This window comes from Grampus griseus (assembly GCF_964374135.1).
Source record: "Grampus griseus genome assembly, chromosome: 13".
Lineage (NCBI taxonomy): Eukaryota > Metazoa > Chordata > Mammalia > Artiodactyla > Delphinidae > Grampus > Grampus griseus.
In genome coordinates, this window is record NC_139007.1 from 28,866,012 (window position 1) to 28,882,722 (window position 16,711).

The following is a 16,711-nucleotide window of genomic DNA, read 5'->3' on the forward strand; positions in this document are numbered from 1 at the left end:
TTTTGATAAGTTTCAACACCCATTTATAATAAAAACTCTCCAGAAAGTGGGCATAGAGGGAACCTACCTCAACATAATAAAGGCCATATATGACAAACCCACAGCAAACATCATTCTCAATGGTGAAAAACTGAAAGCATTTCCTCTAAGGTCAAGAACAAGACAAGGATGTCCACTCTCACCACTATTATTCAGCATAGTTTTGGAAGTCCTAGCCACATGAATCAGAGAAGAAAAAGAAATAAAAGGAATACAAATTGGAAAAGAAGAAGTAAAACTGTCACTCTTTGCAGATGACACGATACTATACAAAGAGAATCCTAAAGATGCCACCAGAAAACTACTAGAGGTAATCAGTGAATTTGGTAAAGTTGCAGGATACAAAATTAATGCACTGAAATCTCTTGCATTCCTATACACTAAAAACAAAAGATCAGAAAGTGAAATTAAGGAAACAATCCCATTCACCATTGCAACAAAAAGAATAAAATACCTAGAAATAAACCCTCCTAAGGAGGTAGAAGACCTGTACTCAGGAAACTATAAGACACTGATGAAAGAAATCAAAAATGACACAAACAGATGGAGAAATATACCATGTTCTTGGATTGGAACAATCAATATTGTGAAAATGACTATACTACCCAAAGCAATCTACAGATTCAATGCAATCCCTATCAAATTACCAATGGCATTTTTTACAGAACTAGAAGAAAAAAATCTTAAAATTTGTATGGAGACACAAAAGACCCCAAATAGCCAAAGCAGTCTTGAGGGAAAAAAATGGAGCTGGAGGAATCAGACTCCTTGACTTCAGACTATACTACAAAGCTACAGTAATCAAGACAATATGGTACTGTCACAATAACAGAAATACAGATCAATGGTACAGGATAGAAAGCCCAGAGATAAACCCACGCACCTATTGTCAACTAATCTATGACAAAGGAGGCAAGGATATACAATGGAGAAAAGACAGTCGGGGAAAACTGGACAGCTACATGTAAAAGAATGAAATTAGAACACTCCCTAACACCACACACAAAAACAAACTCAAAATGGATTAGAGACCTAAATGCAACTGGACACTATAAAACTCTTAGAGGAAAATATATGAAGAACACTCTTTGACATAAGTCACATCAAGATCGTTTTTGATCCACCTCCTAGAGTAATGGAAATAAAAACAAAATTAAACAAATGGGACCTAATGAAACAAAAGCTTTTGCAAAGCAAAAGAAACTACAAACAAGACGAAAAGACAACCCTCAGAATGGGAGAAAATATTTGCAAATGAATCAATGGACAAAGGATTCATCTTCAAAATATATAAACAGCTCATGCAGCTCAATATTAAAAAAACAAACAATCTGATTGAAAAATGGGTAGAAGACCTGAATAGACATTTCTCCAAAGAAGACATACAGATGGCCGAGAAGCACATGAAAAGCTGCTCAACATCACTAATTATTAGAGAAATGCAAATCAAAACTACAGTGAGGTATCACCTCACACCAGTCAGAATGGGCATCATCAGAAAATCTACAAACAACAAATGCTGGAGAGGGTGTGGTGAAAAGGGAACCCTCTTGCACTTTTGGTGGTAATGTAAATTGATACAGCCACTTTGGAGAACAATATGGAAGGAAGTTCCTTAAAAAACTAAAAACAGAATTACCATATGACCCAGCAATCCCACTACTGGGCATATACCCAGAGAAAACCATAATTCAAAAAAACACATGCACCCCAATGTTCAATGCAGCACTGTTTACAATAGCCAGGTTATGGAAGCAACCTAAATGCCCATCGACAGACGAATGGACAAAGAAGATGTGGTATATTATATACAATGGAATATTACTCCACCATAAAAAGGAATGAAACTGGGTCATTTTTAGAGATGTGGATGAATCTAGAGACTGTCATACAGAATGAAGTAAGTCAGAAAGAGAAAAACAAATATCGTATATTAACGCATATGTGTGGAATCTAGAAAAATGGTACAGATGAACCAGTTTGCAGGGCAGAAACTGAGACACAGATGTAGAGAACAAACGTATGGACACCCAGGGTGAAAAGTGGCAGGGGGTGGTGGTGTGATGAATATGGAGATTGGGGTTGACATGTATACACTGATGTGTATAAAATGGACGACTAAAAAGAACCTGTTGTATAAAGAAATAAAGTTGAAAAAAAAATAACATATATATCGACGATTACCTTAAATGTAGATTAGATGCTCCACCCAAAAGACACAGATTGACTGAATGGATACAAAAACAAAACTCATATATATGCTGTCTACAAGAGACCTTCTTCAGATCTAGGGACACATACAGACTGAAAGTAAGAGGATGCAAAAATGTATTCCATGCAAATGCAACTCAAAAGAAAGCTGGAGGGCTTCCCTGGTGGCGCAGTGGTTGAGAGTCCGCCTGCCGATGCAGGAGATACGGGTTCGTGCCCCGGTCTGGGAGGATCCCACGTGCTGCGGAGCGGCTAGGCCTGTGAGCCATGGATGCTGAGCTTGTGCATCTGGAGCCTGTGCTCCGCAACGGTAGAGGCCACAACAGTGAGAGGCCTGTGTACGGCAAAAAAAAAAAAAAAGAAAGCTGGAGTAGCAGTATTCATATCACACAAAATACACTTTAAGATAAAGATTGTTACAGGAGACAAAGAAGGACACTACATAATGATGAAGGGATCAATGCAAGAAAAAGATATAGCAACTGTAAATATATATGCACCCAACATAGGAGAACCTCAATTTATAAGGCAAATACTAACAGCCATAAAAAGGGAAATCAACAATAATACTGGGAGACTTTCACACCCCACTTTCATCAATCGACAGATTATCCACACAGAAAATCAATAAAGAAAACACAGGTTTAAATGACACATTAGATCAGATGCACTTAATTGATATTTATAGAGCATTCCATGCAAAAGCAGCAGAGTACACATTCTTTTCAAGTGCACATGGAACACTCTCCAGGATTGAGCACATGCTGGGCCAGAAAACGAGCCTTGGTAAATTCAATAAAATTGAAATCATATCAAGCATCTTCTCTGACCACAACATTATGAGATTAGAAATCAACTACAAGAAAAAAAAACTGAAAACCACAAATATGTGGAAACTAAACAATATGCTACTAAACAACCAATGGATCACTGAAGAAATCAAAGAGGAAATAAAAAAATACCTAGAGACAAATGAAAATGAAAACATGATGATCCAAAACCTATGGGACACAGCAAAAGCACTTCTAAGAGGGAAGTTTATAGCGATACAAGAAAAAATCTCAAATAAACAACTTGGTCTTACACCTAAAGCAACTAGAGAAAGAAAAACAAAACCCAAGGTTAGTAGAAGGAAAGGAATCATAAAGATCAAAGCAGAAATAAATGAAATAAGAGATGAAGAAAACAACAGAAAAGATCAATGAATCTAAAAGCTGGTTTTTTGAAAAGATAAAGTTGAAAAACTTTAGCTAGACTCATCAAGAAAAAGAGGGACAGGGCTCAAATCAATAAAATAAGAAAAGAAAAAGTTACAGTGGGCACCTCAGAAATACAAAGGATCATAAGAGATTACTACAAGCAGCTATGTGTCAATAAAATAGATAACCTGGAAGAAATGGACAAACTCTTAGAGATGTACAACCTCCCAAAACTAGACCAGAAAGAAATAGAAAATATGAACAGACCAATCCAAAGTACTGCAATTGAAACTGTGATTTAAAAACTCCCAACAAACAGAAGTCCAGGACCAGATAGCTTCACAGGCGAATTCTACCAAACATTTAGAGAAGAGTTAACACCTATCCTTCTGAAACTATTGCAAAAAAATCACAGTGGAAGGAACACTCCCAAGTTCATTCTACGAGGCCACCATCACCCTGATACCAAAACCAGATAAAGTTATCACAAAAAATAGAAAATTACAGGCTAATATCACTGATGAACATAGATGCAAAAATCCTCAAAATACTAGCAAATCAAATCAAACAATACATTAAAAGGATCATACACCATGATCAAATGTACACCATGATTTACTCCAGGGATGCAAGGATTCTTCAATATATGCAAATCAATCAGTGTAATACAGCACATCAACAAACTGAATAAAAACCATATGATCATCTCTGTAGATGCAGAAAAAGCTTTTGACAAAATTCAACACCCATTTATGATAAAAACTCTCCAGAAAGTGAGCATAGAGGGAACATACCTCAACATAATAAAGGCCATATTTGACCAACCTACAGCTAACATCATGCTCGACAGTGAAAAGTTGAAGGCATTTCCTCTAAGATCAGGAAAAGGACAAGGATGCCCACTCTTGCCACTATTAGTCAACATAGTTTTGGAAATCCTAGCCATGGCATTCAGAGAAGAAAAAGAAATAAAAGGAATCCAAATTGGAAAAGAAGTAAAACTGTCACTGTTTGCAGATGACATATTATACATAGAAAATCTAAAGATGCTACTAGAAAACTACAAGAGCTCATCAATGAAATGGGTAAAGTTGCAGGATACAAAATTAATACACAGAAATCGTTTGCATTCCTATACACTAACAATGAATGATCAGAAAGAGAAATTTAAAAAAAATCCATTTACCATAGCATCAAAAAGAATAAAATACCTAGGAATAAGCCTACCTAAGGAGGCAATAGACCTGCACTCCAAAAACTATATAAGATGCTGATAAAAGAAATCAAAGATAACACGAACAGATGGAAAGATATACCATGTTCTTGGATTGGAACAATCAATACTGTCAAAATGACTGTACTACCCAAGGCAATCTACAGGTTCAATGCAATCCCTATCAAATTACCAATGGCATTCTTCACAGAACTAGAACAAAAAAATCTTAAAATTTGTGTGGAGACACAAAAGACCCCAAATAGCCAAAGCAATCTTGAGAAAGAAAAATGGAGCTGGAGGAATCAGGTTCCCTGACTTCAGACTGTACTACAAAGCTACAGTTCAAAACAGTATGGTAGTGGCACAAAAACAAATATAGATCCATGGAACAGGATAAAAAGCCCAGAAATAAACCCATGAACCTATGGTCAATTAATATATGATAAAGGTGGCAAGAATATACAATGGAGAAAGGACATTCTCTTCAATAAATGGTGCTGGGAAAACTGGACAGCTACATGCAAAAAAAATGAAATTAGAATATTCTTTAACACCATACACAAAAATAAAGTCAAAACGGATTAAAGACCTAAATGTAAGACTCGAGACTATAAAACTCTTAGAGGAAAACATAGGCAGAACACTCTTTTACATAAATCACTGCAATAGCTTTTTTGATCCGTCTCCTAGAGTAATGGAAATAAACACAAACAAATGGAACCTAGTTAAACTCAAAAGCTTTTGCACAGCAAAGGAAACCATAAACAAAACGAAAAGACAACCCATAGAATGGGAGAAAATATTTGCAAGTGATGTGGCCAACAAGGGGTTAATCTCCAAAATTTTCAAACAGCTCATGTGACTCAATATCAAAAAACAAACAACCCAATCAAAAAATGGGTAGAAGGGGCTTCCCTGGTGGTGTAGTGGTTGAGAGTCTGCCTGCCGACGCAGGGGACACGGGCTTGTGCCCCGGTCCGGGAAGATCCCACATGCCGTGGAGCGGCTGGGCCCGTGAGCCGTGGCCGCTGAGCCTGCACATCCGGAGCCTGTGCTCCACAATGGGAGAAGCCACAACCGTGAGAGGACCGTGTACTGCCAAAAAAAAAAAAAAAAAAAAGGGCAGAAGACCTAAATAGACATTTCTCCAAAGAAGACATACAGATGGCCAAGAGGCACATGAAAAGATGCTTAACATTGCGAATTATTAGAGAAACGTAAGTCAAAACTACACTGAGATATCACCTTCCACCAGTCAGAATGGCCATCATCAAAAAAATCTAGAAACAATAAATGCTGGAAAGGATATGGAGAAAAGGGAACCCTCCTGCATCGTTGGTGGGAGTGTAAATTGATACAGCCACTATGGAGAACAGTATTGAGGCTCCTTAAAAACTAAAAATAGAGCTGCCATGTGATCCGGCAATCCTACTCCTGGGCATAAATCTGGAGAAAAACATGGTTTGAAGGGATACATGCCCCCATTGTTCACTGCAGCACTGTTTACGATAGCCAAGACATGGAAGCAACCTAAATGTTCATTGACAGTTGAATGGATAAAGATGTGGTACATATATACAATGGAATATTACTCAGCCATTAAAAAGAATGAAATAATGCCATTTGCAGCAACATGGACGGACCTGGAGACTATCATACTAAGTGAAGTAAGTCAGACAGAGAAAGACAAATATATGATATCGCTTATATGTGGAATCTAAAAAAAAATGATGCAAATGAACTTATTTACAAAACAAAAACAGACTCACAGACAGAGTACAAACTTATGGTCACCAGGGATGACAAAGGGTGGGGGGAGGGATAGATTGGGAGTTTAGGACTGACATGTCCACACTGCTATATTTAAAATAGATAACCAACAAGAACCTACTGTATAGCACAGGGAACTTTGCTCAAGTCTGTAAGAACCTAAATGGGGAAAGAATTTGATAAATAATAGATACATGTATATGTAGAACTGAATCACTTTGCTGTACACCTGAAACTAACACATTGTTAATCAACTATAACTCCAATATAAAATAAAAATTAAAAAAAATATTTTAAGCTCCAAAGCATTGAATAAATTCTGAGATGTGATTTGTGAGGGGAAAAAAAAAAAGTGAATTACAGGTCAGAGTGGTGGAGAAAATAGTATAGATGTTAAAAATATCAAAGTTTAAATTTTTCGTAAGTCACAAATCTATAGTATTCTTGGATTCTAAGTGTACTGCTGGCTAAGATTAATGAAGGTCACACTTAAATAGTTCACAAATTGGTCTGTTAATATCCAGAAGGACTAAAGTAATTTTCTTTGGTCTTGAAAATACCAGCCAATAACCTCTCTCATTAGACTGACCCTTCTGGATTCTAATCAAAGCTTATTTAACTGTCATTTGTAGGATTCAGCCACAAGCCTGTCAAATGTTGAGAAAGCATACTGTTCTATTTTTTTCTACTACTTGATTTAGCACAGACTATTTGATCCATTTCAAGGGCAACCCAAATAAGAGAAAGGCTGAGGTGCTCTTAAACTAATACTTGTTCAAAGATGGAGATTTGGACTTGTTAGTAATACTGACCCATGTAAAATATAAAAAAATAGATTCCTGAGGAAAGTCAGGTGCTCTTCTTTATTCAGTGGGTGTGTAAGCAAACGTCTGGCACAGAGGTTGACTCTAATCTGGACGCTGTGGATGACAAGCAGCAGGTAAAGGAACAGCTGCCTAAGTGTGCAAGTGATTAGTCTGTGTTGCCAGATCACCTCCACTGCTCTTCATTTATGATTACTTCTTTTTGGCTGGAGGATATGCTGCCAAGCCGGCATCTCCTTCTCCCAAATGCCTTCTTTCTGCCAGTTTACAGGGGAGTGTTTTGGAGAAAAACTGCCAACACTTCCTTTCCCATCTTACAGATTAAATAAATTGCATCTGCTTAACACACACAGCCTCTGTTGGCCCAGGGAACCAGACAAGCTGTTTGGACAGTGACCTCAACTGATATTTTGTGTTCTAGAAATGTATTCAGTTGAGGAAGGGATACCACGAATGGCATGAAAACCTTGCTCTTTCTTGGGTTGCAACCTTGAGCCCAAGTACTGGCTCCACCACCACTTACTAGCTGTGTGATCCTGAGCAAGTCATTGAACATTCTTTGTATCTCAGTTTTCTTCTCTGTAACCGGAACAATAATCTTATTTGAGGTAAATATTGAAAGACCTCTACTTCCTTATTTAATGAAATACTAGTCAAAATCCCATTGTAATTTTCCTTTTTCTCACAGGGTGGGGGAGTAATACTTGTCAAATTGATCTTGAAGTTTCTCCAGGAAAGGAAAAATACAAGAAGAACCAAGAAATGCTTGAAAATGAATGGGGGAGACATGCCCTACCCAGTCAAAATAACTAAATGTGGTACTGCGGGAAGGTACATAAATCATTGAAAGAGAGAACAAAGAAAAATTTATATGTTGCATATACTAGAGCTATTTAAAATTAATAGTGACAGGCCATATTGTTCAGTAAATGGGATGGGACAGCTAAATGTCCATTTGGGAAAAAAAGCTACAAGGTTTGATATTTTATTCTAGGCTTTAGTTATTTCCTCCTTTATGAGCTTGGATCCCCAAATCTCAAGGGCTTCTTTCATCTAAAATAATGCATTATTACATTAAAGGCTTAAGAATTATCCACTTAGAGCATGACTTCCCTGGTGGCTCAGTGGTTAAGAATCCGCCTGCCAATGCAGGGGACACAGGTTTGTTCCCACATGCTGTGGAGCAACTAAGCCCATGCACCACAACTACTGAGCCTGCGCTCTAGAGCCCGTAAGCCACAACTACTGAGCCCACATGCCACAACTACTGAAGCCCACACGCCTAGAGCCCGTGCTCCGCAACAAACAAGATAAGCCACCACAATGAGAAGCCCGCACACTAACGAAGAGTAGGCCCCGCTCGCCGTAACTAGAGGAAGCCTGCATGCAGCAACGAAGACCCAACGCAGCCAAAAATAAATAAATTAATTTAAAAAAAGAATGATCTACTTAGGTGACAGATGAAGGCATGAGAGTGGACAAGATCATTGAAGAAGAGTACCAAGGGGTCTGTGGTTGGAATATTGGGGCATACCTACATTTAGGATGGGGATGGAAGAAGTGGACCAAAGGTGGCCTGCGTCAATGACCAACTTATTTTTTTAAGGTCATAGAACCCAAGGGAGGAAAGGTTTTAAACAAAGGTAGCTCGGTCTGTGCTCTGTGGTTACCTAGATGGGTGGGATGCAGGGGGAGGGAGGTCCAAGAGGGAGGGGATATATGTATGCATACAGCTGATTCGCCTCGGTGTACAGCAGAAACTAACACAACATTGTAAAGCAATTATACTCCAATAAAAAATTAATTTAAAAAAATGAAGGTTGAGGAAGGTCATATGAAAAGAGGTTAAGATGATTGAAGGCTGGAAGGAACATTATGGGTTAGACACGTAGGACATGACCAGCTTTCCTCAAGAAAGAATTTTCCTAGTAGTAAGATTAAACCAGGGGCTTCCCTGGTGGCGCAGTGGTTGAGAGTCCGCCTGCCGATGAAGGGGACACGGATTTGTGCCCCGGTCCGGGAAGATCCCACATGCCGCGGAGCGGCTGGGCCCGTGAGCCATGGCCGCTGAGCCTGCACGTCCGGAGCCTGTGCTCCACAACGGGAGAGGCCACAACAGTGAGAGGCCACAACAGTGAGAGGCCCGCGTACCGCAAAAAAAAAAAAAAAGTTTAAACCAGCTTTCCTCAAGAAAGGAAATTACCAGCTTTCCTCAAGAAAGAATTTTCCTAGTAGTAACGTTAAACCAGAATCAGTGAGGTGACAGCAGGCACACACTAACAAAGGATTCTTTCCATATATGGAAAGAGGTGGAACTCCAGCTTAATGGGGAAATAACTGGGGAAGAATTTCCAGAAGCAACTGATTTCTTTGAACCTGCTACTAAGCTATAATACTCTATGTGCTAGACACTGAGCTGTATGTCACCAATTTCCAGAGCAAAGCTGCAAGGTCAATGTTGTTTTCACTTTACAGGTGAGGATTTGTAAGCCAGCATACAAACAACACGTACTAACTAGTTTGGGCTAGTTACTTAAGCAGTCTAAGGCAGTTTTATTAAAGGAGGATAATGCTACCTACACCTTGACACTGTTCTGAAGATTAAATTATATATCTATGTATATACAAACGTAACATACATATCTATGTATGTACAAACGTGTACAAACACAAACAGAAATGTGTAGAATAGTACTTTGCAGGAACTTAATACATATTCCTGGCACCACACTTGAGAAAAATAGCAATGCGTAAGGTACAGTCATGGTGGCATAACTGAATTTAACTGCAGGCTTTCTTTTATGTGTACCCAGCTTTATTTTGAACAACCACCTTTAACGTACAGGTTTCTCCTCTTCTTTTGTTAGGTATTGGATGTGAGCAGAGAAGGCAAAGAAGAAGTATTCTACGGGCCTACACTTCCTTTTGCTTCCAATGGAATAGCAGCATGCTTCCTCCCAGCTCCGTATTTCACATGCCCTAACCTTCAAACTCTTCAAGTGCCTCATCACAGGATTGGCACCATCTGAAAAGCCAGTGCTCTCTTAACAACCAGCATGAACACGAGGAAGAAAAAGGCCTGACTTTTGGATACTGGGCATGAAAATACTCAGTGCTCAATGCTTCCTTGTTTTGTTTTCTAGATCTTCTATTCAGATAAACATTAGCAAAAAATGAACAGTTTTCTAAAATACACATTATTGAAAACGCTTGTCACGCTTCTCAGTGTGTGTCAATATACAGCACAATATGTATGACTTTTATGGTGGTGTAGCTCAGTGCTAACTTAATGGTCCATGGATCTTTTAAGCATTCTTTGTACACTTTGTCTAATCAGTGCTGTCCAGGACATTACCCTCTTAGTAAGGCAGTTTATTCCACAAGTACTGCCATCAATGATCTTAAAAAAAAATTGTCAGTACTTAATCTCTTTACTACTTAAGCCTGGGATTGTAATTTTTCTTTTAAAAATTTAACATTATACAGCCCTGCTGTATAAGTAGAGGCTCATCATTATGACATCATAAATTTTTAAATGCCATATTTTATTCAAGGTAATACAAATAATAGAAGTACACCAGAACAGCAGATGGAATACCCAGATTTTTCACCTTGGTTGCTCTGTTACCTTGGGCCAGGAGCTTAACTTTACATTGCTTCAGTTTTCTCACTTTTTAAGGAGGGCAATTATTGATTTCCATATTAATTCAGAAGAATGTTTTAAGGATTAGGCAAATGCTCTGAAGTACTTTGCCTAAGAAAAAAAAATGTCACTCAAATTACAAGGTATTTTACTGTTTTAGAACCTTGTAACTGAAAAAGATTATTTTTGAAGTTTAAAAATTACTAGATAGAACTTGGAACACAAGCTATGAGATAAATGATTCTGAAAAGCATGTGAAAGAGACATGCTAATTATGAAAAAGGGAGTTTACTAAAGCCAAAGATTCCTAAACTTGTATAAACACTTGCCTAAAATAATAAGTCTCTCAAACATTTCATCTAAGCTCATTTAGTGAAAAATGACATTTTAAAGCTCAGAAAAAATTAGTTGTACTAATTTCGGTACCATAAAGTGCTCTGACATAAATTTGAACCTAGTATCAGTAGTTCTAATAAAAGTTTTTCCACTTTGTTAAAGGTTATGTCAATCTTGAGCACTTGTGGGATTCTTCTCTACCACCAATACATATTTTATTACTACCATTTTTACTAATGCATGAGAATTTTTTTAGGCTAGGTTTTTGGATTTGCTTTGTCTATAACAAAAAATAAAAAATAAAACAACTCAGTAATCGTATTTGAACATAAATTCAACAAGTATAACATGAGTTTTTCCCCTTAATCTTGTTAGGATAAGTCACCTTTATTAAAAGGAAGATTTTACTTTTTTTCCTTAGTTTAATCATTCAGCAATCCTTGCTTAATGGGAAATTGTCATTTTATTCATGTAACCACTTTTAGTAATCAGAAGTGAAAAAAAATATTTTTATTCCTAAATACAGAATTCACTAACTTTATATGATACCTAAAACATTAATTAAAAAATATATATATATAAATAAAACTTTTGGCTATTTAGATTAAAGGCCGGGAAGGGAGACTAGGGGTAAGAAAAAAATGGTAAATTTTTAAAAGAACAGATTTTGTTTACACAAACAAAAAGCCTTAAGAATATTTGTACAGTTCTGAAAAGTGAAAATTGATAATTGACATTTAGAAGGAAAACAGAGAGTCTATTTAAAAGGTATAAACCATCTAAATTAAGTTTTTAAAATGCCTTACCATGTCAGGAAAATGGTCTCCAGCGTTTCAGAAATCTTTTCAACAAGGACCTAAACAAGAATTTCAGATTTACTAAAATTTTTACTTGACACACAGATTTTCCATCCAGCAGTTTTACCTTATAAAACCTTAAAATCTATTTTTAATCCCAGACTCTCTACCCAATTAATGAAAGGGAAGGTCTAAAAGTGAACTTGCTTGAATGATAAACGGAAAGGCAGCCTGAGATTATTGTAATTTCTGTGTACACTTCTATTTATTTAAAACAAACGAGTATATATTATCAAACCTCTCCTCAGTGAACTTTAATGTATTATTCTGTAATATTACAGAATTGAAGTCAGAATTTTTAAAAGTTTTACATAGTTTCCAGAAACACTTATAGACAAAGAACAGCATCCAAAGTACAGCACCCCTCCCCTAAAAAGAAAAAACTTAGATCGCTTATAATTCGATCCTTCCCTCAAATTACTGATCATAAGAGCTAATTAAGAAAAATTCTAGAAAACAATGTTTGGTCATATAAACCAAGGCCCACTGAAACTATTCAAATATATGTTCTCCATTTAAGTGAACTATCCTACAGTAATTCATCTTCCATTTTTACTCTTCAAAGTTAAAGACCATATTGTATTTATATTTAAATTATTAATTTGAATTTCCAAAAGACTATGAAGCTTCCAACAGTTTAAACATCATTTCAAGATTTTACTTTAAAAAAGAAAAAGCAGTAACACAGATATTAGCAGTGTTCTTACTCTAGGAGGAAAAGCCAGAAAAGACATGAATCTCTAAAATAAAATAATATGTACGTAAAATGCAATAAAATTCCTTAGATTTTTAAGAACAAAATGCCAATTGGTTATTTTTAGGGTGTTTTTCATCCTTTTTCTCTTCTCAGTTTAACCACATGTATTACACTGTATACCCTTCAGCCATTACAATAGCTGAAAAATTAACTTTTCTTTGTTTTAGCGGAGTATAAAAGCAACAGGAATAATAAGATAAAAATTATTCCTGTAGGTAACACGGTTCATTTTTATTTTGGTTTTCAAAGAGTCAATCTGTCATAAAGAGGCAGTTGAATAATCACAGGTGCAGTGTAAGTTGAATATATACATTTTTTATTATATCTCATTACTATATACACAAATAACTTAAAGCATGCATATGCCCAGAATTTTTCTAAAAGCACAATCCACAAATGCAATGAACTGGATAACTATCAGCACACCAAAAACTTCAGTAAGCAGAAGTTGGTAAGTTCATTTGGTACTGATTTTGGTAATCTTACCAAACATAGTTTATCACAGAATCAAAATATAAATCTCATATCTTATTAAATATGTGAAAGAATACGCTATTTTGCTAGCTTCCCAAACCAACTGTTTTAAGCAAACAAAGCACGTTATTTATACTAGCATACTCTATACTTGACTGACAAGGCAATATTTTTAACCCTAGGAGGAGTAGGCAGGAGATCAGTTTTTGGAAAATGTAAGGTTTATGTAAAAAGTCTATCAGTCAAAAAGCAGTGGTTTAGTACAGAGAACACAGTTTTCGGTGAGGTTTCTATGATATCTATCTTTTATCTTTGAAACACAAGTGCTATGTTACTGTGTAGGATTAGGGAAGGTACGTTTCCTAAAGGCTTTTCCCAACTGCAAAGGCTCATCAAATTTTTATATGATATATAATCCTAACAAAGGGGAAGTAAAAATAAAAACTGCCAAAGATTCTGTGAAAGTACATGGAAATGGGCTCATGTAATTGGTTAAGAACAAAGTAGGTTTAAAAATTTATGATGAAGCATGGAAGAAGATAAAAATAACAATGCATAATGAAAACACACACATAGTCTAACAACTCACAAATAATATTTTACTTACCCCCCAAAATAGAAAAAGTCAAATATGCTTAGTAAGAAAAGAAAAATATGCTAGGGATAAGTAAAGATATAAAAAGTTTTAAACTTTGAAACTCTTCTAATACAAATGAACAAAGTACTAAACGATTTTTGTGCAGCGACAATACTCCATGTTTTTTTCGTCCCCTATGGAAACCTAATTAAATGTTCAACTGAAATTTAAATCGTAACCAAATCTGTGTCTAATAAAGTCCTTTCATCACTCTGTTGTCTTTCAATCATCTCTTCTACACTCCATCTGATATTTTAAAGAAATTATTTGAGTGGAATAATTACATATCCAACATGTATATTTTAATTTTCTTCCTATTTAAGTGCCTTAAGGTTAGGTTTCTATAGAAGTGATGGTATTCTAATTGGCAAACTGAGTGAGGCCCACAGCGTAGAATGAACATGTCATTCAGAGAAAGCAGCTAAGACAGTCTGCTTTCCTGCTTGAGGTAAGTTTGGAAACAGAAGGTATAGCGTCAGATGGCAGAAGCCTCCTGACTGAAGGGCTTGAACGTCAGCTTATTAACAATGGGAAGTAAATGGAGGTCCTTGAGCAGAAAAGTAAGAAGAAGAAAGAAGTATTTTAGGAACACTAATGTCAAAACTATGTGAAGAATAAATTTCAGGAGTCCAGAGATAAGAAGGAGATTATAGTACCCAATAGAAAAATGTTTGGATGCATGAAATGGCAAGAAGAAAAAAATCACAAGAGCCTATAAGGTGATCAAATGAAAAGTGGGGAGCAATGAATCCAAGAAATGTCATGGCTAAGTGACTTGGGAAAGTGGTGTATTCTCTGGGTAGAAAATGAAGGCATGAGCTAGACTGGAAACGAAGATGATAAGGGCAGCTTGACATGTTGCCTTGAGATTTCAGGAGAATCCAACTAGACAGGTTTAGAGAAAAATTAGCACTACAGATAGAAAAAAATTATAAGCTAGTTTTATCAGTTCACTACTACAAGAATGTTGAGACAGAGCAGGTGAAGGGCTAGATCTTACCAGTAGGGACAAGAAAGAAGAACGTGTATGTAGGAAGGAGCGATACTGCTGAGGAAGGGATCAGAAGATAAAAGAAAATGCAATGTCACAGAGGCCCCAAAGACCAAGAAAAATGAGAACACATTCCAGATTTGGCCCAAAGAGAATGGCCTACCTTACAATGGTAGAAGCAGCCGCCTCAGGGATTACAGGGTTTTTAGGGGAAAAGGAACATTAACGAAGCAAGTATAGGTACTCTTTAGTCTGGAAATGGAAAAAGACAAGACTATAGTAATAATTTACGGGTCAGTGAAGATTCTTAAGAAATGGAACAGAGTCATACATATTCTTTTTTTCTTCAATAAAACAGCTTCTTTAAAACTTTACTGATACATAAATTTAAAAATACATATATACATACACAGGTATTGTTACAGACTTTTTCTTGTTACTGATTTTTTTATGTATAAACTTTAGTTATTCTTAGTATCTACAGCTATACACCCTAATGCATGATTCAGCAGCAGATTTTCTTAACCCTTAAAAAGTTTCATAAGCTAAGGAGCAAGATTCTCCAAGATATCTTTATCAATTTCCCTTGGGGGTGAAAAAATATATATATACACACATATACACACACACACACACACACATAAACTCTTTAAAGGCATCCCATTAAATAGTTTAAATTTCAATTGCTACAACTTGCAAAATAATGCATCATTTATTTAATAAGTCACTATCGTAATGAAAAGAAACTCATTGCTATGAAGTCTTAGTAACCTTAAAGAGGCTTTCATTCATCCCATTTGTTGAATTAAAAACAGTTTATTTGGGGGGAAAATAAACCATTTATATGTCATGAAGTCCTTTAGACTTCACAGATTACAATTAGGAAAGGGCTATTATCTACAGTTTCCCGACTGCAATGCATTTCATTTTAAAAGATACTTCTTGAGTCAGAAAGGGTTGAAATGTTTTCCTGAAGGAATAGTAGAACCATGATAAACACTAGATACTCAAGAAAAAAAACAATAAATTATTTCAAACTTAGCAAACATGACATGTAAGAAAACATTGAAAAGAAGTGCGATCTTCATCTAGGACGTACCATTAGAGAAAGAGGAACAAAATTAGGAAGTGTTCTTCACCTTTGTGCATGAGATAGAGTGATCATGTCTGTACACCACCAAACAGAACATAGGTCAACAAATACTTTCACATACATTTAAATTATATGATTATAATTATAAATCAATTATCCCACTGATTCCTACCAGAACATTGTGAAATTTAAAAAAGGGTTATTATTCATTTTTCTCCATGAAGAAACTGAGGCTCAGAAAGGTTAAGAACTTGCTCAAGGTCACAAAGCAGAGCTGGGTTTGAGACCCAAGTGGGTTCCCAACACTAAGATTGGAGCTCTTTTTACCAAATAATGCTCATTAGAAAAAGGAGTCAAGGACAAAAGCCCAACTGGTGGAATGAATCTGAATGAAATAGTTAAAGGGTTGAGAGATGAGCTGCTACAGGAAACTAAACTGGCTCCCTTCAAACATGTAAGATGCTAGCTTATAAAAGGCTCTAATTGAAGAGCAAGGAGATAAATCAGCTGACTTCTCAGACCTCTTCTGTTAATTTTGTAAACTTAAAAATTTCCAGAATATTATTTATTCTCTTTTCTTAAAGGCTTTTGTTTATCCTCCTCCTGATCTGTCTTTTAATGACAACTCCAAACGAAAGGATGAGTAGAGGAAAACATCTGGCAA

General features: G+C 36.2%; 1 protein-coding gene across 1 annotated transcript in view; it reads left to right on the forward strand.

Annotated features, from left to right (window-relative positions):
• The window catches only part of KLHL32 (kelch like family member 32), a gene marked incomplete at its 3' end in the record, with an annotated part of 186,161 nt that extends 175,873 nt beyond the window's left edge, over nt 1-10,288 (forward strand). The window contains exon 10 of the mRNA XM_082669375.1: nt 10,127-10,288. Within this exon, the coding sequence (XP_082525501.1) occupies nt 10,127-10,288 (162 nt within the window). The remainder of the gene's footprint in view (nt 1-10,126) is intronic.
• Between the last annotated feature and the right edge of the window lie 6,423 nt (nt 10,289-16,711).